General features: G+C 42.7%; 2 protein-coding genes across 2 annotated transcripts in view; both read left to right on the forward strand.

The window, feature by feature from the left end:
* Positions 1-4,547, forward strand: part of SDC2 (syndecan 2) — a 57,645-nt gene extending 53,098 nt beyond the window's left edge. The window contains exons 4-5 of the mRNA XM_084282917.1: positions 884-1,019; positions 2,271-4,547. Of these exons, the coding sequence (XP_084139043.1) occupies positions 884-1,019; positions 2,271-2,434 (300 nt within the window). The 3' untranslated portion in view covers positions 2,435-4,547. The remainder of the gene's footprint in view (positions 1-883; positions 1,020-2,270) is intronic.
* Positions 4,548-14,521: 9,974 nt separating this feature from the next.
* Positions 14,522-21,395, forward strand: part of CPQ (carboxypeptidase Q) — a 153,476-nt gene continuing 146,602 nt past the window's right edge. The window contains exon 1 of the mRNA XM_084306787.1: positions 14,522-14,559. The gene's annotated coding sequence lies outside the window, so the exon portion shown is untranslated. The remainder of the gene's footprint in view (positions 14,560-21,395) is intronic.

Here is a 21,395-nt window from a genome sequence, read left to right on the forward strand (position 1 = left end):
GTTTGACTATGATTTGAATACTCTCCAGGTTCCATTTAGTATTTCAGTGTTTTCTTCTATCACCGTAGGTAATATTTTCTATGTTACCCTCAGAGGTGTTTTGAGTATAACATTCCTGTTGGAGTGAGTCCAGAGGCAGGCCATGAGGATGACCAAGGGGATGGAGCACCTCCCCTGTGCAGACAGGCTGAGGGAGCTGGGGGTGTTCAGCCTGGAGAAGAGAAGGCCCTGGGCAGAGCTTACAGCGGCCTGCCAGTGCCTAAAGGGGGCTGCAGGACAGCTGGGGAGGGACTCTGTGTCAGGGGGTGTAGGGATAGGGCAAGGGGAATGGCTTTAAACTAAAAGAAAGTAGATCTAGGTTACATATTAGGAATAAATTCTTCACTGTGAGGGTGGTGAGGCCCTGGCACAGGCTGCCCAGAGAAGCTGTGGATGCCCCATCCCTGGAGGTGCTCAAGGCCAGGCTGGATGGGGCTTTGGGCAACCTGGGCTGGTGGGAGGTGTCCCTGCACATGGCAGGGGGCCGGAACCGGATTGTCTTTAAGGTCCCTTCCAACCCAAACCATTCTGTGATTTCATTCAGAGGCCAAAATTCCTATAAAGCAGAAAATGTTTAACAGCTGTTTGCTAAATATATTTTTGGAGGTTTAAAAATTCTGGATAGTGTTTTTCATTCCAACATCATGACAACAATTAGATCCACTTTCAGTGTCTAGAACAGCTTTCTGTGGTTGGAATACAACCCATGTGCTGTGACTGTCAGTGCTGTGGAGCACGAGTGGGGCCACCGAAGTTTTGTGGCTGCCTGTGGCCAGCAGCGGCTGTGCAGACTTGCAGCGTTCCTGTCTGTAAGGGCTGCTCTGTGTTTGTTTCTGTGCTACAGTCACCCGAAGAAATCGATAAAGAGGAAAGGCCTGAGGTGGATACCAAGAAAAAAAGTGATGAGCCAGGGGATGACACTGACGTGTTCACCGAAAAGCATTCAGAAAACCTATTCCAGAGAACAGAAGTTCTGGCAGGTAAGGTGTAGTTTGTTACGGTCCACCTCACCAAAAACAACAGAAAATAAAGGGCATCCATATCAAATAACACAAACTAAACACGTGTTTTCTTGGGAGATTCTTGAACACATTCACAGGGGTAACCAGTGGTTGATTTGATGAGAATGAGGTAGGCATTACTCAGTAGCAAAGGCTGTTGCTAATTGATCTGACACCCACAAGTTGAATGTTGCCTGCTTGGTATCTGGAGCTTCCACAGCTTGGAAAAGGAGTTGCAATTTGGCTTGATGCTTATGGTGCAGAAATACGTTTCTCACCAATGCTCTTAGGAGCACAGTGCCGTGTGGTACAGATGGACACTGCCTGGGAGGAGCTCACTGCAGGGATGGATGGTTGGAAAAGTGGTTGGGTGGAGGGGAATGGATCCATCCCACCATCCTCAGGATATGAAGGGTCGATTTCCATGCGTAGCCCAGGAAGGCACAGACTTACCACCAGTGCTTTCCAGTGGCTGTTCTACACGTGATTTTTTGGGGCATAAGACCTGTGTTTCCAATTACATTTTCCCCCATGCCCCAGAAGGGGATATTGAAAGGGAGCGTTAAGTCACACAGCTTTGTACCTCACTTCCTTCTAAGCACTGAAATGTGAAACAGCAGCAATATCCACGTCAGTGGGAGCATGTGGGTTTGCTCTTGAAGTCTAGCCGGAGTTGTTGCTTTCTACTCTCTAGCAAGTACGTGATGAATGTAATGCCTCTATTCCTACAGCTCCATGAAATGTAGTCTCCTATTATTCATCAATAGGACGTTCATTTCAGTCAAGAGCCACCAAGTGAACACACGGAGAACAGGAATAACCCATTTTTTAGCTAGTATAACAAAGTAGTTCTTTTAAGGTTGAAAATGCCAACTGTTGGAAAATCAGTTTGAAAGGAACTTGCATTTTATTATTATAAATGAAGACAACTTTATGCTCCGGCAATACCAGTAGCTTTGCTAGTTGAGCTTTTGATAATTTATTTAGAAATATGGGTTGTTGGATCACTCGCTTGCAGGTGGAATGCCCTTTTAAAGTATTTCCTTCATTAAAATAAACAGGCTTTCTCAGAACGTATTTCAGGCTGCTAATAATCGAGACGGTTTCAGAATGGGAGCCCTTTTCTGCTATTTGAAAATAATGGCAAATTCATTGCGTGAGATGAAAAAGAAAGATGGTGCTAAACCTGTTCTTCCGGCACATTGTGAATCTCTTTTTCTTTGATTACAGCTGTTATTGCTGGCGGAGTTATCGGTTTTCTTTTCGCAATCTTCCTTATCCTGCTGCTGGTATATCGCATGAGAAAGAAGGATGAAGGCAGTTACGACCTTGGTGAACGTAAACCATCCAGTGCTGCCTATCAAAAGGCACCTACTAAGGAGTTTTATGCATAAAATTCCTATTAGTGTCTCTATTTATGAGATCACTGAACTTTTTTAAATAAAGCTTTTGCATAGAATAATGAAGATCTTTTTTTTTTTTTTTTTCCATTAAAGAGCCATTACGGCACCTTTATGATAAAATCCCATTGTATTTAAAACTTTTCATGTATTCCTTTAAAAAATGTAAAATTAAAACTTAACATTTGCAGTGTTCTGTGAATAACAGTGGCAAAGCATTATTTTATAAAAACCATTGATGTTCACTGAATCATTTTTAAAACTTTATGCATAAATATAAAATAATGAAAATGATTGTTTTATCCTATGGTTCAATGAAAGTTGTTTAATTTTTGTCAGCATGTCTCAGATTGATCTTACAAGTTAGTTTTTATTTCATTAATTTATCTGTTTCCAAAAAAAAATGCCTTTTTGTAGTTGTCATGGTGCAATTTGTCTTCAGATAATTCAGATAACAGTAACTTTTAGTGTAAATGTAATTTTTCAGCTATGTAAACTTTAACCTCCACTTTGTATAAATTTCAGTGTCAGAATATCAATTTTACACTTTGCATTGTTTCTCAGCGTACCTGTAGCTTCAGTGAGATTTGTAACAGCAAATTAATGTGTAAAATTGGATTATTACTACAAACTGTATAGTCGTATTCTTACTAAACAAATCTCCTGTGAGGAAGATTTGAGGTAAGCTACTGACAAACCTAAGCAAACCCAAAGACTCTAACAGTATTTTGAGAAGTTGCTGCAGATTTCTATGGCCACTGTATTTGTTAATTATTTGCAATTTGAAGGTACAAGTAGGGGTTTAAATTTTTGTTCTTTAAAAATGCATTTAAGTTGTAAACGTCTTTTAAAGCCTTTGAAGTGCCTATGATTATATGTAACTCGTCGCAGACTGGTGTTAATGAGTATATAACAGTAAAAGAAAATGTTGGTATTTTATAAGCACAGACAATTCTAATGGTAACTTTTGTAGTCTTACATGGATAGACATAATTGTAATTCGGGAACATAAACACTACTGAATAAATCATGTGGCCTAATACTGAAAATTCCATTGTGATAGACTTTTGTACGTTACTCGTTTTATGTCTGGTTGGTTATGTTTTAATGTCACAAAGTACATCCAGTAGATCTTCAAAAAAAGACCAAAAAAAAAAAAAAGGCAACAACAACAACAAAAAAGGCTGTTGATAAGGCTGATCCTTGGACCAGATTTACTGCTGAAATGGCAGAGAAAGCCTGGAATGTTTTAAGTGTTTCATCTGGTGCATGAGTTGTAAGTCTTTCAACCTTTGCGTTATATTTAATGGCAGTATTGACACAGACTTGTTCTTCCTGCAAATGTTGTTTTCAGTACTGTAAAATCCACAGGAGTACCCAGTTTCATTTATTGTGTATATCAGCTTTTGATTTGTTGTTCAGGTTTGTTTTTTACCCTGGCCTTTTGGAGAAATTTGTTTTATTCTGCTCGGACTCCAGCAGAAGAGTTGAGACAAGTGGAATATCTTCATAAGAGAAGAAAGAAATATTCCAAGTAGAAGAGAAAAGGCTCTGTTGCTTAGACCACAGATAGGTGTTGGATAGAGGGACAAGTGGAGAAGACGATAGTCTGCCTCCCTATATTATGCTTTGTAACAGACAAATGGCTTCGTCTTCTGCTCTGTTAGCCTCTGCTCTTTTGATTTTGAAATTTCCAAAATAGGTGTTCAGGATGTCGAGCTGAACTGCTTCTCAGAAATGGCAATGTATTGTAAATAAGATCTGGTAGCTCGTCAGATAAGAGTTGCGTCACTTGTATTTGTCGCTGTCCCAAGTTCAGTGGTCATTTAGGAACAAACAAATGCTATCCTGTGCTAAAATATTTAATATATTGCTTTTTAAATTACTTATACTTACTGGCAAGTTTTTCAAAGCCATACAAGTTCAACAAGTAAAAACAGGGTAAGAATTTAACAGGTATATCTTATTGTGCAATATTTAGTGAAATTCAATTAGTAAAATAACTGCTTGAAATAACTGTGCCAAGAAAAGAAAATTTCTGGCAAATGCTGTGCCACTGCTGTAAAATAAAGCATTTGTTAAAGTGCCAAAATAAAGTCTACCATGCCTAAACTAATACTTTATTTGTACAGTCTGACATCCAGTTTTTTGAAGCCCACTTTGCTTAAGGTAGTAGAGCTGGATTTTCTTCAGGGGTCTCACTTTAAGGGTCTTTAAGGAATCTCACTGTAAGTGTAGCCGTGCATAGAAAACACCAGACAAATTGTCTCCTCCTCCATAAGCAAACTGATATTAAGAAGCTGTTTTCTTTTTATTCGTACATTTTCGATCCCTCCTCTATACCTAACGCTGAGGATACTTTATCCAACGTAGACATCTGTTGCAATTAAGCAGGCTGTCAAACACCACGCTTGTGTGGCTCCTCCTGCTAACAAGCAGAGGCAATGTTAGGGTTTCAGCTCTGTTTCACCTCCTGTCACATTATAATCTCAGCCATAACCATCGGTTCGGTTTCCATCGGTCTGAGCCCGGCTGCTGCAGCTCTCCGCCTTCCAGCACCGCTATTCACAGGGGACGGGCAGCTGAATGCGCCTCTCTTACACCAAGACTTCCTACCATTAGCTGGTCTCCAGTTTTGCTTCCCTTTTGTTCTCCCCTTCCTGGATGTGTTTCTAGCAATACTCTGGCTCTGTGTAGATGTTGCTGGGCAGCTGCGAGCCCCGGTGCCAAGCCGCGGGTGCTGCACGGCCTGCGGGCTCGGGGGTGGCTTTTCCTAAAGCCCCCTGGCTCCTCTCCTCTGGAGCTGCTGTGGCAACTCGGAAAGTCCTCAGCCACCTGATGCAGCACCTCCTTGGGATCAACAGGCTTTAATATTGATCAAAATGCCGTTTTGCTTTGATTTATTCTGGGCTCTTTGTGGTTACCTCCTTTGAGATTCTTTGCTAATGAGGCCCAGTGCAAGTAGCCCAAACCTTAGAAGGAGTCTCTATACGTTAGAAGGAGTCTCTCGCTTCTGTTTTATTTGTGGAAATACAAATTCAGAAGTTGGCATCCTGGTTCCTCTGCTTTATGACTTTAAATGTGAATTCTAGCTCATGTTTACAGGCTGCGTTTCACTTTTCCCCCCCTTTTTTTTCTTTGAGCATTACAATTCATCAAAACTTCAGAAATTTAAACCAAAATCGTCCTCTTGTCAATAACTGATCTGCATATGAAGAGAATTGCATATTGCATATCCATAGCTTTGGCTACACGCTGCTTATTTTCCCTTGGAGCTGTGTATTGAAATGATTACGGAGTGTGGTCTTAAATGACAGATACTATTTTTAAGCTACTTAACAATACAGGAAATTTGTGTTAGGGAAGAATTATCCAGATTTTCAAAGATTAAAACCATAGGTTTTAATTAATTTTAATAGAGATTATGACAGTATGCTTAGTGTTGTTTGTTCAAGTGAGCGAATGAGACGTGAAAAGGAATCTGATGGGGGACAGATCTCTAAGAAAACTATTATTTTGACAGATGGAAATAATATAGCCATTGTTTTTAAACTTATCAGTTGTTTCTTACTTAGTGAGTCCTTAATTAGAGTGACATAATATCCTTTAAGGAACTTGCAATATTGTTGTCCAGGTTTAACAAGCTTTAGGGTTGGTTTTGTTACATTTAAGCTCTTGCCTGTGTATCACACAGCTCTGAGACTTGGTGCTGTGAACTTTCAGGTCCCTAACTTTCTCCTGGTTCAGGAAGCTCAACCGATGCACAGCTTCTCTGAGAAAGGACAGAGCAAAGCGTCCCTCCTCCTGGCACGTCCTCAGCAGAAGGGCTTCGCTGAGGAGCTGGAACGGGAGCGGGACTGCTGACATGTGCACTTCATTTCCTCCTGCCCCTTCCGATGCTGTGTGGGTGGGACGTGGAGGAGCCGTAACCCAACCCCGCCGGTGGAAAAGAGGCTTTGCAGAGCTTTCTTCCCCTCTCAAAGTCAAGCGAGTTGGTGTGTTTGTGCTTTAAAAGCAAGCAAGCGGTAAAACTCAGGCTCAGCGTGGCTGGAAATGGAAACGTGGCTTCCTGGCCTGGCTCCCGTGAAGCAATTTCTCACGTGCATCAGATGTGCAGGACAGCCACTCGCGTGGGTGGAAACGCTGAAAAAACCCTCTGTGTGCCTGCAGCACCTGAGCTTAGTTTCGGGAGGGGGTGAGGGGCGTGCGTGGAGGAGACAGGGACCTTGTGGAACTGCAGACGTTAATTTGGGGTGAGTGGTCAGCAGGCAAGAAGGGAAACTGTCCTGACAGCGTGTGCTTTCTGCTGCAAGTTACAAGGCTCTTTGTTTCCTTGAGTTGCTGCCGTCACACTGAATTTGCTCTTTGGAGAGAAGCTGTGGGCAGGAGCGGGGGCAGATGGTGGTGTCGTTGCCTGAGAGACTCCCTGTTTGCATGCAGGGACCCAGGCCTGTGCTACCTGCTGTCGCTCTTGCCAGCCTCGGCTTCTGCTGCCTACTTGCCCCCTGGATTTTCAGAGAAATTACAACATTAAAACACATGGAGGGGCTGCAGGGGTGACCCCTGCACCTCCTGCTGTCCCCAGGAGGTGAGGGTGATGCACTTGGGATGGTCTCATCCTGTTCCCAAGCAAGGTAGGACGTGGAGGATGAGACGGGGCCTTCCACTTGGGACGTGCTGTTGAGCATTGAGGTGACTTTCCATTTCTTGTTCATGCTTGGGAGATGTTGCTCTTTCACTACCCCAAATTCTTTTGGAATCAGATGTATTTAGGGTTGAGTTTTTTAATTCATATTGCAGCTTAAAAACTGTGCTGGGGCTGAGGCGTGCTCTCTCATGGCTGCAGGTCAGGCCCAAAGAGTTCTTCCAGCACGGCAGTTCAGCCTGGAGTGAGAGGAATTAGGAAGGCTCATGGAAAAAAAAAATCCAGAAAAAAATATTAAAAAAACCTGTAACAGTTTGTTTAAAATAAACAGAGCCTAAGCTCTCCGTAGGAGGTGACTTCATTTATCTTTCTTCTGGGGCATTATGCAATTTTTTCTCATGGAACTTGTGTTGATTTGTTGAATGCAGAGGAAGCTTCTGATTTTTTATTTATTTATTTGTTCTGTTTTTAATCCTAAAACGAACCCGGCACTGACGTGTAAGGAACAGTAGCTCCACCAGGCATGGCAGCTATTTGAAGCTTATCTAGTGGTGGGAAACTCGGCTCTGCAGGGGAAAAATGTGCGTCCCCGTTACTCACCCCCTTCGTACGGCCATACGTGGTCCTGGAGTCCAAACAAAGTTTGGTGCCCATTTTCCTGAACTCCTGCGGTGGAACTGGAGCTTGCTGTAAACACTGCAGTTCTCCAGAGGACACCGGAGAGAAATGGGAACAGGCTTACTTTTGATGTTTTTGTGTCATAGCCCATAATCCGAACGCTCATCTCCCTCCTACACCCCTCTCTAAATATAGCAGCCGGGGAGAAGTCAACAACCACCAGGCTGAACACTACTGAAAGAATGTAAAACAGCCCAAAGTTCAGTTCTCCTCATTCATGCCTGTAATTTCCAACACCGCAGAACTAACCGAGGCTGAATTTCTGTCCGGGCTGAGAAGCTTGGGCCTGGTGCCTCGCTTCTGGGCTGTGATATTCCTGCTGTTGATGCAAGGCCTGAGGAACAGGGCTGGAAAATCTTTATCCTCTGAGCCCACCTCGGAGGAAAACCCTCCCTGAGGATCACAATCAGTTTAAGTTATCGATGATAACTAAAGCAGCAGCAAGAAACCTTGCTTGAACGCATCAGCTTTTACCTTGCTTTGCATATGCTCAGTTATTTTCCTAAGGAAAATGAGTTTTCGTTGGTTTACTTGTAACTAAACATAAACTTTATAATCAGTTTTGTCCTCTGTGCTCTGCAGGAGCACATGCTATTTACATATTTATGTTCCTACATAACTTAACTTACACTCTTTAATTCTAGTTTTGCCTCTCTGTTATGCTAAAAATGGTAAATAAATATTTATTTACCAGCTGGCTCGATTTATAGCTGTTATTTGCCTTATTGACTGAGCAATTCAACCACAGTGTCTTTTAAGACTTTGAAACCAGTAGGTCTCAATCTTTCGTTTTTATTTTCTATAGGTTGGAAGAGTACCAGCTTTCCTTTTTTTTTTTTTCTTTTTTTTTTCCTTTTTTTTTTTTTCCTGCTTCTAAGTGATTTTATCAAAAAAGGACTGAAAATGAAGAAAAAAAAAAAAGGGGGGAGAGATTTTTATACCTTCAGATGAGCTGTCAGAGAGCCTAAAGTTTTCTTTTATCCTCTCAAACTGGTGAGCGGTGCTCAGCCATGTGATTTCTCCCAATTCATAGTTTGATTTTTGTAACAGCCCTGGCAGTGGGCATCATCATTTTTCTCTGCCCATCTTTTTGTAGTGCATTCAAGCCACTAAAAGCTCAGTGGAATTTTTCTTCAGCCTTTCCTGGTACGACTTTTAATGTTGATTCTGAAGCTCCATAGACTTGTTCGGGTCTGGTTCTTCTGGATTCTAAGAAATACCATACCTGGTCTTAAAAAAGCAATGTATGCTGTCCACAAGCTCTTAGTATCTTTCCAGCCTGTGTATCAAACCTTTCAAACTGAGGTCAGGCAGACCTTTACAAATTTGAACAAGAACCATGCCATCTTGTAAATATTTACCGTGAGGGTTCAGAAGAGGTGAACAAACTTTTCCGTTGTACCCTGCGGATGGATGCCACATAAATAGTTATTTACTTTTTAATAGCAACACATTGACTCTCTCTTGCATAATCACAGTTTTTCTGCATTTAAGTGATTAATGATATACCAGTTCTTCTTGCCTTGAGCAGCCGGTTTGGTTTATCTTGTAGATAAACCTAGAACACCGTATTGGTAAAGCATGCAGCACTGTGCAGAGTTGGGAGTTTCATCTGTTTGCATTCAAACCCCAACAAAACCCAAATCCTCTCGCTTTTAGGCATTTCCAGGTGGTAACAACCTATTTTGGCACTCAGGTCCTGTCCACCTGTCTCATATCTGCCACTCCAGGAACTCTCTCCCAGTCCGGTTGACCAAAGCACCATTACCTAGGGAAGTCAAACTCCTGTTCAGCCTTCCACCTGCCTCCAGTAGATGGATATTTTATTGGCTCACCCTTTTTGAAGACAGTCTGTACCGTGTTCAACACAGTTCGACCCAGCCCCGAGCCCAGGGAGTAACTACGTTTTCATGTAGGACACTGGGGTTGCAATGAACATCCTTTGAACTCGCTGTTGCAATTAAGGTGTCATGAACAAAACATTGCTTTGGTACATGGCGAGACAGAGAACACCCTTTACTCTAAGTCCATGTAACCAGAAATAAAACATGTATTTTGTTTACATTTTTAGAAGAATCCATGGATGTAAAGACATTTAGGACAGTTATATGTTGAGTAAGTTGAACCTGGATTTAATAATCATGAAAATATTGAGATGAACAAAGGTCCATAGCTTTAGTGGAGAGAGTTGCTGAGAAAAAGTGCTTATAATTGAATTCTTTCATAAGGAAAGTTATTTATAGAAGTATTATTTAATGTATATTTAATGTAAATATGTAGTAATTAATGTTAGATATCCATATGCTTTTTTTTCTTTTTTTTTTTTGTAAACACAGGAGTGAAGGAGGACTCATGTATTACTGGCCCAACTACTACCTAAAGACTGGAGATCCACAGGAACGAACAGAGCAGGCTCCTTGAATCTGTGGTTTTACACTAGGTGCCCTTGCCCTGCATCAGTGGCAGCACAAGTCACCCAGGTTAGAAGGAGATTCAAATGGGAACACGTTCATTCAGTGCTTAACAAAAACCTTTCTGTAGTATGGCAAACAGACTACCACTGTAAATAGTCTTCTAGTAATCTAGAGGTGAACTCACGTTGCCAGGCCGTATCTTACTAGCAGGTTTTGCTGCCAGAACTGATATTTTTATGTCCCTGGAGCATGTGTGTTCATTGCTGCTTCTTCGAGGTGCTGCGTGCCCCCACTGCAAGGGTTTGCTGCACACTGGGTAAGAACCCAAGGCTTGCAGCTGGCAGCTTTGCTCCGTCCTTGGAGGATGCACACAGTGGCATGTTGCTGTTAGCTAAGTGTTGCCTTGTGTTGTTCAGAGAGGAAATTTCAGGAAGAGAGGCTGGATTTTGTTGGCTTGTAAATCAAATTAGTATGAGAATGCATAGAAACTTGGGGCAGCTAATGCCAACTTGTGACAGTAAACCTGTACAGCACATGCTCAGCTGGGATGTCTCCCAGGCAAGCATGCCCTACCAACCCACTGCCTTCAGGTGTTCTGCTCTCTGCTGATCTTCCCAATACATGAAAAAAGTCTCCAACACAGCAGCAGAAAAGCTAGAAAAATGAAGAAATCTTGTGTAAAAAGATAGATGCCAGAAGGTTTTTTTTTTTTTTTTTTTTTTTTTTTTTTTTTTTTAATAGTGTCCCTACCTTTTTCTCCATTATATGCACTAATAGGATGTATTCATTTGCTGCAAGGCTACCTGTGTAGAAAGACATACAAGTCAACAAGTCAGGGTTAAGCTTGAACACTTTTTTCCTAGGCAGAACTGAAAAACAGCACTTCTTGGGAACTTGAGAATATTTCTTTTCAGCTCCTTTAAATGAAAAAGAAAAGGAAATAAAAGGTGAAGTTTGCATTAATTAGCAGTCCATAGTTATCTGCCTACAGTGGAAAGCAAAAAAGAAAACCAAACAAAAAAAAAAAAAAAAAAAAAAAAACACTTTAAATGAACAAAACATCTTCTCGTGGTACTGAAATACGATGTGGACCTAGAGGAGACTTTTGGGAGAGTGTCAAAAAATGGAAAATACTTCAACAAAGTAAACAAATGTCATAAAATGAAAGTAGAGAGCACGCTTATAAACACAGGGAGCTGGTATATTGGTAATTCCTTCAGGCTGATACAGTGTGCTCCCACTTCAAACACCTTTTGTGTTTGTACCTGCGCTGGCAGCTTTTCAAAGGAATCTCATACTTTCCTCTCTTCCCACCCCCCCACTTTACATAATAATTAGTATGTGAATATGCTTGTGATTTCTTCATATTATTTTAATATAGTCACAATGTAGAGACTTCAGTGAAGTTTGGAATGCCACGGAAGCAGCCCTTGCTCCAGAAAATATGCAGCCTAAACAGACTGGAAAAACAAAGCACGGGGAAATAACATCATGCCGATCCCATGTGGGGAGAAGCACAGTAGCAAGCAACTGTCATTTGAGAAGAGATTCAAGATATTTTCAGCCAGTATCCTGTGCCTAACAGCAGACTGCACCAGTTGCTTCATATACTGTGGAGTAGAAGGTGAAAAAATCCAGCAGTAAGAAGCGTCATCCTTCCTCACATTTGGTTTCATTCCCCTTTCTAGGAGTTAGATGCTGGCTTATTCCCTGAAGCACAAAGTTGCAATCAGATAATCCTGATTATTTTTGACATCCATATATACACAATCCCTTTCTTGAATATTAAGTTCTTTCTTCTGACACTGGTCCCACCAGTGTCATCATAGCAGCCCTGTAAGGATACACCCATATGGGTGACTTCAAGCACTTGAATTGTCTAAATCAGTTCAAATTTATGCAGGATGGATCACATGGGTGATTTGGAGATTTCAGGAGCGGGGTGGGGGCTACGGTTTTGCCCAGTGTAGCTTTTAAAGTCTGGGAAAATTAATGCAGGTCTCCTCAGCTCCAGCCTCTCCCTGATTTGCAATTACAATCCCTAGGAGGGAAGAACAGTAATCTGAAAGTCCTATAGCTGCTAAGTGGAGGAAAACAAAATTATGCATTTAGTGAATAATGCAAAATATGAGAAAATAATGTAAGGGATGGGTGTGATGAAAATACCTTTCCCGAGGCTAAGTGGGTATTGATGTGTTTCAAACCCATAAACAGATTTGTGCATGTTCCTGGCTGAAGAGGAGTGGGGTGGAGTTCTAGGTTGTGTTATTACCTCTCTTTACGTGCTCTTATTTACTGCTTCACAAGCAAAGACAGCAGCAGACATGAGCAGTGTGTTTTTTTTCCTTCTGATCTGGGATCAGTGACAGCCATGGCAAGATTTCTCCATCCGACTATTTGATGACAGGGAAAAAAGATGGCTCATTATCATCACTCATTCTTCTAAATCCTTGGCTGGAGAAGCATTAATAAAGGAAGCTAATTCAGGAAAAAATAATTGGAAGCCAGATTTGGGAAGTAATTTAATCGAAAAGGGGGTAAACAGAGAGAGAAGGAATCACTCTCAGGAGTCAACCCAGATTCTAAATTCAAATACAAGCACATTTTTATGTGAGCTCCTTCATGCAGATCTGGCCTATGTTCCGTCTCTCATTGGAAGCAAAAAGAAAATCCATACATTGGTAGTTAAGTTTCAGAAGTTGTGGTGGCAGCTCCCAGCCTCTGAGGACAGGTGGGATATTTTCTTGCAGGATTTAGAGCAACTCATTTATAACTACTCGTTCACTGTGTATAATCTCTTTACAAAGTCCCTGACACTGATGCTTACAGCCTGCAAGGCAGGGTATGTAAAGAATGTACATAACCCACAGGGAAGAGACAGAAGGACAGGCAGATCTCTAATAACAATTTATATGTGTAACAGTTTCCTTTAAACAGTTATTTTGCCACCCTCAGTGGAGCAGGACTCTCAAGGACTGTGGCAGTTTGAGTGGAATGTATTACTGCATCCCACTGGAGCCCTCTGTGATCTATGTAGAAGAGGACACAGCCAGTGCAGCAAAAAAATGTATTATCTAGATTGTCCACTGAAGAGCACAAGTGACTCACCTCAAATAAACGGGTGGAAGAGACAAGCTAGCAGGGACAGCCATTTCTTATAATAATGTCTCTTCCAAATCCCCCAGTAAGGTGCACACTGGTGAAACTTCCTAGTATTACAGCCTTTTCACATAGGGAGAAAAATTATGAATACTAGAACTCCGTGTTGAACATTAGAGGGAAATTCTTCACCATCTTCCTGCTAAAGCAGCTTTCTGGAAACATACCAAGGGCTTTGATCCTAAAAACACTTACCTGTAAGCACTTGGGTAGTCCCATTGACTTAAATGGAACTAATCAAGTGCTTAAATTCAAGTGTTTGCAGATTAAGACTTATGTTTGAATTTTAAGATCTTATCTTCAGAAGAAATTGCACCCATTTACTTAAGTGTTTTCATAAACACACCTTTATTTAAATGAATGCAATGTTACTCGTGGATGAGGCCCTAACGTGAAGAGTGGTGGCCCTACATCAGTTCGCGGCAGCATGAAGACAAGTGGCAGCTCTCAGCGCTGGAAGCCATCAGCAGGCGACGTGATCCTGTTATGCTCCCAAATACCCACCAAGAAGGCAGTTGCCACCACGTAGGAGGTGTGAAAGCCTTGTCCCTTTGCCACACAACAGGCACGAGGAGCCATCCTACAGCTGTCCTGAAGCTGGTGAGGGGTCTGGAGCACAAGTCCTGTGAGGAGCGGTTGAGGGAGCTGAGGGTGTTTAGTCTGGGAAGAGGAGGCTCAGGGGAGACCTTATTGCTCTCTGCAACTGCCTGAAAGGAAGGTGTGGGGAGCTGGGGGTCAGCTTCTTCTCTCAGAAAACTAGTGATAGGACTAGAGAGAATGGCCTCATATTGCACCAGGGGAGGTTCAGGGTGGAAATGAGGAGACATTTCTGCTCAGAAGGAGCAGCCAGGCACTGGGACGGGTTGCCCAGGGAGGTGGTGGAGTCCCCGTCCCTGGGGGTGTTGAAGGAGAGGTTGGACGTGGTGCTTGGGGACACGGTTCAGTGGTGACATTGGTGGCAGGGGGATGGTTGGACCAGGTGATCTTGGAGGTCTCTTCCAACCCTAATGCTTCTATGATACGGACCCGCAGACCCGCACAGCAGTGTAAACACCGCATTGGGCTCAGCAGGAAACTTCTGAAGCTGCAGGCACGGGGACTTTCTGGACCCGAGCGGGTTCCTCCCCGACGCCCTGCCCGACCCCGTCCCAGTCCCCCGCCCCGCTGCCGCTCCTCCTCCTCCGCCCCCTGCGGCCCCAGCCGGCCCGGCGTGCTCAGGGAAGGTGCGTGTCCGCTCCCCTCCTTCTCCTCCTCTTCCTCCTCCTCCTCCTCTTCGCAGGGAGCCGGGCGGGGCGGGGGTTCGTGGGACAACCCTCGGGGAAGCTGCCCGGGCACCCCCAGCGCTCTGCGGGAGCCGCCATCTTGTCCCGCAGCCCGCTCCCCCCCGACATGGCGCCCTTGGGTGCTGCCCTGCCGGGCCGGGGGGCGGTGGGGCGGAGGGGGCAGCCGGCAGCCCTGCCTCCACACACACAGCCAGAAACACGTCCCTCCCGCCTCCTTCCTCTCAAAGGAAATTAAAAAATAAATATATGTATATATATCGACGCCAAGATGTAGCTGGCAGTACACACGTGGTCAGCGCCCCTGCAAAGAGCCGGGCACGGTGCTGCCCCCGCAGCAGTGCCGCTGGAAAGGAGGGCGTAAATTAGATGTTATGTGTCCTGGCACATCACAGCCGAGAAGTGCAAGCGTGCAAAGTGGTTTTCGTGCTTCTGAGCAGGAAGCGTCAGTAACTAGTGCCGTTTAGGTTAGTTTTGACAGGGGTTTAGTCTTCAAAGACCACCTTTCCCAAGTTGATGCAAAAGAGGAAAGTATAGAAGGAGAGAGGCAGTTTTACATAAGTATATACGATTTTATGTACGTGTATACATATTTTATGGGGCTACTATGTATATGAAAGAAAAGTGAGATGTAAAAACCTGTCAATTCTGCAAGCTGAATGAGATTTTTCTAAGGAGCTATTAGATGTGGAGCAGCCTTCTGAATCTCATGGCTGTGTCTGACAAGCTGCAAGTCTTATTTCGAGTACTACAGAAGAGACAGTACAAAATACAAGCACTGGATTTGTATTTGATTGTTGATTACCTGCTTTTGCCTTCGAGCTGCAGAATTCATGGGTCCTGCCTTTTCCAGGTACTAAATGAGCACCCCAAAGGCCTGTTCGTCCAGCACCTGGAATCCCTATTTTTGCATGTTTTTTTTTTTTTTTTTTTTTTTTTTAGGCCTTAGTTTTAAAAAAATCTGTCTGTCTGGTTTTCATTCAGTTCAAAATTAGATTAATTTTTACTGTTTCTGGAAACTGTTCCACATCTGCTCTCCTTTTTATATCAAAACACTGCGAGAGTGCATTAATCTGTCGATGAAAGGGGCGTGCGTGGGTGTTTTCTCTTCTAAAGCAATCTTTGGTGGGACTGTAGAACAGATTCCCTGTGAGGGAATTGGAAGGACTGCTTATGTCTATGTCTTTATCTAGAATGTATCTTTCTGTCTTAGCTGGAGACATTTGTAAGATTTGAGCTGTGATGACAAAGGTTGGCCTTGATTTTGCTTTGGTTATTTGTCTGCAAGGACGAAGCCGTTCTCATGCTTACCTACTATCACTCCTTAAAAACACATCTTCTAGTCTTGTGTGGTGCTTTTTTTTTTTTTCCTGTTAGATTATTATTTTGAATAAAATCTACAATGCTTCTGTCCCCAAGGAAACCCTGCAAAACCTACCATATCAGTGAGAGTTTGTAAGTCTCTTGTTTTCTTGTAAATTTTGACTCATTTCTTCAGACATATCCACTCTATCTTAATAGCACCTATGAGTTGTGCCTTGCTGTCGGTGTTGCTTTACCCAAACTTCAGTCTTTTTGATGTAGTTTGTAGAGATAAACTTGGATCAGAGCTGCTGCAGCTTTACAGATCCATACTAAGCCTTTGTCTTACCTGATCTTGTTTCTTGGTGTTTAAAATATATATAATTCTTCTGAACAGCAGAACAATGAGATACTAAATCAGATAAGAGCGGATTGCAAATCTGGGCTGAGGAAGGACAACCTGGCATTGACCCATGTTGGGAGACATCTGTCAGTAAAAGCTCATATAAATTCGTATTTGTTTTATAACATGGTTTTGCAAATGCCTGCGTGTCTTTAACACCAAATCAGGAAAGGAAGCAACTTAATCTCTCATTGTTGATATAATTGCACAAACTCATAATGCTCACAGGATTCATTTTTCTGTGCCTGCCGTAGCATATAAACTTTCTTGTTTTAAGCGTGAAAACTTTGTCATGTCATTTCTTCCTGCCTTTCCAGTTGTGGGAGGATGAAGATGAAGGATGGCAGTACATCTAAGAGATAGCAGCTGCAGGGGTGAAATATTTTGCTTAAAAAAGTACTTTGTGCGTAGAAATGTACAAAACGATTACAATCTTGAAGCTCTACAGTTCTTTCTGTTCTGTCTCGACAGGAAATATTATCTGTCAAAAACTGCATTGCAGCAATCTTTCACATTTTTGTTACCAAATGTCTACAACAATCTCAAAGCACTGAAATAAATGTAAGCTCTTTCTTCATTTGACCCCCAGTCACTTACATTTTTCACTCTGATGGCAAGAGTGAATTTTTAGCTCTGATTTGTAATCTCCTAAATGCCAATTTCTCGATTAAGTCAGAATTTGAGGCAGAATCTGTGGAGAATGTCCCACTCCTTTTTGTTTCGGTTTTACAATAGAAGACAAAACTGCATGTCAGCTTGAGAAAAATGTTACTCTTGTTAGCCTCCAGTTTTAAAAATGATGCTTTGGGTACCCTGGTTTTAAAAGAGGCACGATTTCTTCTTGAGACAGAGAGAATGGACCAGTATTTTTGTTGTTGCGGTGTTTTTTTTGTTTGTTTGTTTTTAACAGAGAGCATTGAGACATTTGGATTTCTTAATTCTCATTTGGATTTCTTATTTCTGTATGGGTATTAAGAATAGCAGTGTTTTCTCTGAGTCTTTTAAATCTAATTAACATAGATCTGTTTGAAGAATTTTCTCCACAGTGGGTGTGAGCGAAAAAAGTGAAAATCCTTTTGGTGCTGTTGCTGCCAAGGAGGGGTTCAGCTGAAGTATCTAATGAACAGGCATTCGAATTAAAACATCTCTCCGAGAAGCTGTTTGTATGTTTTGTCAAAATGTTTCTCTGTACTACCCACTGCAGTGTGGTAAGAGATCTGCAATCTTTAAACATGACTTTAAAAGCTGCAAAATTTGTTTTAGAAAATAAAAATTCTAGTCAAATTGTTCTCAGTTCTTGATCTCTGAAGATGAATGCAAAATCAGGAACCTATATGTTATAGTGAGGGCATGTGCATCGTAGGTAATGTATCACAGACCTTTCTTACATCATAGGAAATACAAGCAGCTAGGAAGATTTACTTTAAACTTTTCCAAGTGACCATTCTGCCTTCAGCAGAACAGTGACGTTTGTGACATTTGCCACCACTTCAGGATTTGCCCAAACTTGTTTCTTGACCCCACTGATTTATCATTGTGCAACTGAGAATTGTTGTTACCCTCGTGAAGGCCATTTTAGGCCTCATGTGAGTAAACAGTTCTGGTTCTTAATCTATTTGATTTTCCTTTTTTTTTTCTTTCTTTTTTTTTTTTTTTTTTCCAGTTGCTCATTATGGTGTCTGATCTTTTACTCAAACATAGCAGCAGTACATTTCCTGCTAGAACACTGTGTATGAAAGGGAATGAGATCACTCTTCTGCCCTCCCCCAATTTCTCTAGCTTTCATCTGTTACATGTATATTGATATCCTGTGTCTTTAATTTTTGTGTTAGTTTTTTTTTTTTTTTTTCCAGAGGAGGCACTTGACTGGGAATTTACATAAGACAAGTGAGTCGAAAGTAATTCCGTGTTTCAAGTAGCCCCACAAAAGGGGCTTATGTAATATTGTGCATGTGCCAATAGACATTTGAGAAAGCACTGTGCTTTTTTCGAGGCCTTGAAGTGAGATCTGAGGCAGTGGACTCAGTTGGGAGAGCGGGCACTTTTTAAGCCGTAGCTGTCGAAAACCAAAACATAAATTTGATTTATCTGTAATGGTTTCCCCTTCTGCTCTCCACAGGTTTTGGGATTTGCATTTCTGGTCTTGCTGCTTCTCACTATTCTGAATTGCAGGGCTCACCTGCTAGGGCTCTCTAGTTGTGCTCTCCCATACAAAACATGAGTGCTCCTCCACAGCAGGCTGCAAAAACACACCTTGGAGTTGTAGTTTGTTGAAAGTCTTTACTGCTTTGCAAGCAAAAAGAATTTTAAGTTACTAATTTCTATAAGATCGATCATGTAGTGTAGCGGGTTGTTAATACTTTCTCTTATGACAGCTAGATAAGGCAGAAGGCTGTACTACTCATCTCAGGTAATGTATTCAGCACTGCCAAAAAAATATACAGAACAGACCATTTCTACCTTGCTGATGCACTCTGAGATACCTAGAAGGAGAAGTCAACTTGATTTTAATTACTCGTTCAGTTTGGTTGTCTTTAAAGAGCTGTTAGGTGAGGAATCTACAGAGGCTGTTCAGAAGCAAAAAAAGAGTCTCAGAACAGGCCGGAAAAAAAATGTGTATAGGCTCTGAGTTATTGCCCCTGTCAAATTCAGCTGCAGTTACTGCAGGGGTTTCCACCCCAGTCCCAGCGGAGGTGGAAGGAGCAGAGTTTTCAGGATGCTTTTTAGGATCCAGGCACTGCCACAGCCCAACCAACCTTCCTTTGAGCAGCATGCCCCATTTTCTCCTCGGCGATCACCTACTGGTCCTAGTGCTCGTGATTAATTTCTGCAAACAGAGAATCAAGATGTTTTTCACTGGATTGCTTCCCAGAACCATCTTGTTGCCTGGCCACGTGGGCAAGGTGCTGGTGCAGGTGTGTGGAGGGCAAAGCCACAGCAGTGCTGACCTCGATGGACTTAAGCCACCACTGATCCAAACTTCGTTGCAGCGTCCATAGGATGTTAAAATACGTCTACAGTGATTTTAATACACATTACTACTGCAGCTAACATCTCTGATTCATGCTTTATTTTGGACTTAGCAGTTAGGGCTGAAGAGAAAGCTTGCAGGAAGGGTGGTGGTGAGCAGGAATCTCTCCGTGGCCACTCTTCAAGCAAATTCAACCAAATGAGGATGGACGTGCGTGTTTCCAGCAAGCCGTGGTGCCCAGGCCCTCAGGGACATCTTGCAGTGTTACCTTGTGTTACAGCACAGCTGTAATTACTAAAAAGCCCTGGCATAGCCAAACCCAACACATCTGGTGCAGGTGGATCATGTGGGGGTGTTGGGTGGTTGTCCAGTTTTGGACTGCTGCAGAACCGCTGGGCACCTCTGGGTTCCTCTACCAAATCTGGTGGAGATGGAGGAGAAGGTGGCTGAGCTGGAAGAAATTTGGAGGGAGCAGCTTACCCTGGAGGTTGAAACAGCTTAAAAAGTCTGCCCTGCTTATAGCAGGTGGCAGCAGTGTCTTCAGCCTCACATCTTGATTTGGTTGGGACAAGAAGGTGCGGGCAGGATAAAATAATTGTCTTTCTTTCGTTACACATGGCTCTAGGTGACCTGAAAACTCATTAGCAAGTCTTTTCCCCTAGAGGAAAAGGTATTTTTCTAAAGTTTTTTTCTATTTGCAGTCCTCTCTTTACTCAAAGTAGGTCTATTTTTCTTTTTTTGGCCCAGAATATTGCTTTTGAGTAAATATAATCCTATTGACACAACAGCATGAGTTATTTTGTGCTCATAAGTGAGCAAGACTTTATGCTTTCCCTGGAATGGGAATTTTGGCAGGGCTAGAAATGCTGATTTTTTTTTTCCACGTCATACTCTCCTGTCTAATGTTGTTTGTGCTCTAACAGTTGTGAAAATTGCTTTATGGTTTGAGCTATTAGGCTGGAAGAAGTTTATGTGTGCGTTAGGCTTTATTCGAAGAGGTATCGGTTATCGATGGTGGTAGATCCAAAGCATCAGACAAATTCTATTTAAAGTAGAAGGGGGCAACCCAGAGCATGCAGCCCCGTTGAGTAGCATGCAAACAGGAGTGGGAGCCTGGGAAAGTTCCTTTGAAGAATGCAATATAAAAATAACTGTTGCAAGCTTATCAGTATGTGAACTGTATATAAAAAAAAAAAAAGCAGATGCACGCTGGATAAATAATAATAACTAGAGTAGGCATCTAATACACCCTCCCCAAACTGTCAGAGTGAAGCATGCTGTCTAACAGCTGTCCCTACAGCACGGGAAGGATGGGAGTCAGCTACCAGGAGCCTTTTTTCCTGGAAAACATTTTCGGCTGTGGTGCGGGAACAGCTGGGCTGTGAGCTGCAAGCATCGCCGCAGCCGTGGGCGGAGGTAAGCAGCAGGTAACTCCACTGCAGCAAAAGCTTTCATCCAGGAATTACGCGGGGAAGGAAGTTAAAGAAATGCAGGCTTTTTGCTGACCTTGCCTCTCTCCACGTGCACCTACTGAAGAACTTTGTATGCAATGAGTAGGGCTGTAGTAAGCATGGAGTAAGGGCTGTGGGATTAGTGTTGCCTTTCATCCTGTGCCGGTGTCTGGCTGGGAAGTTGTCAGCGCTGTCAGACTGCTACGTCCTGCACTGACCAAAGCACTTCACGGGGCCCAGCCTGGCTTCCAGGTGGCTTCAAAGAAGAGCTTCCTGAGGAGTGGCCCTAATAGGAAATGGTGGAAACGTGGGCAAATGCGGTGAGCTTGTCGTCCTGCATGGAACGCCACTTCACTTTTATGTGAGCTCTACCTGATCGATGGACCCCGCTTGCAGGCTAATACGTGTGGTAAAATCTAAACCACAATTTATGTAAAAGATTTCTGGGCGGTAATTTATGTATCCTCCAATATCAGTTGTGTTTTAATTGGGACTTGCGTTTTAGCTCACGAAGGGACTGACATTTACATCAGCTGGATTCGCCGAAGGAGGCAGAGGCTGCGTTTTTTTCCTCCCACTAATAACGCCAGACCCCCCATGTTAAATAGTCCCCCTCTTCAGGCTGTGGACAAAGCCCTCTGAATTTTAAGCA

This window comes from Netta rufina, assembly GCF_964035555.1.
Source record: "Netta rufina genome assembly, chromosome: 2".
Taxonomy (NCBI): domain Eukaryota; kingdom Metazoa; phylum Chordata; class Aves; order Anseriformes; family Anatidae; genus Netta; species Netta rufina.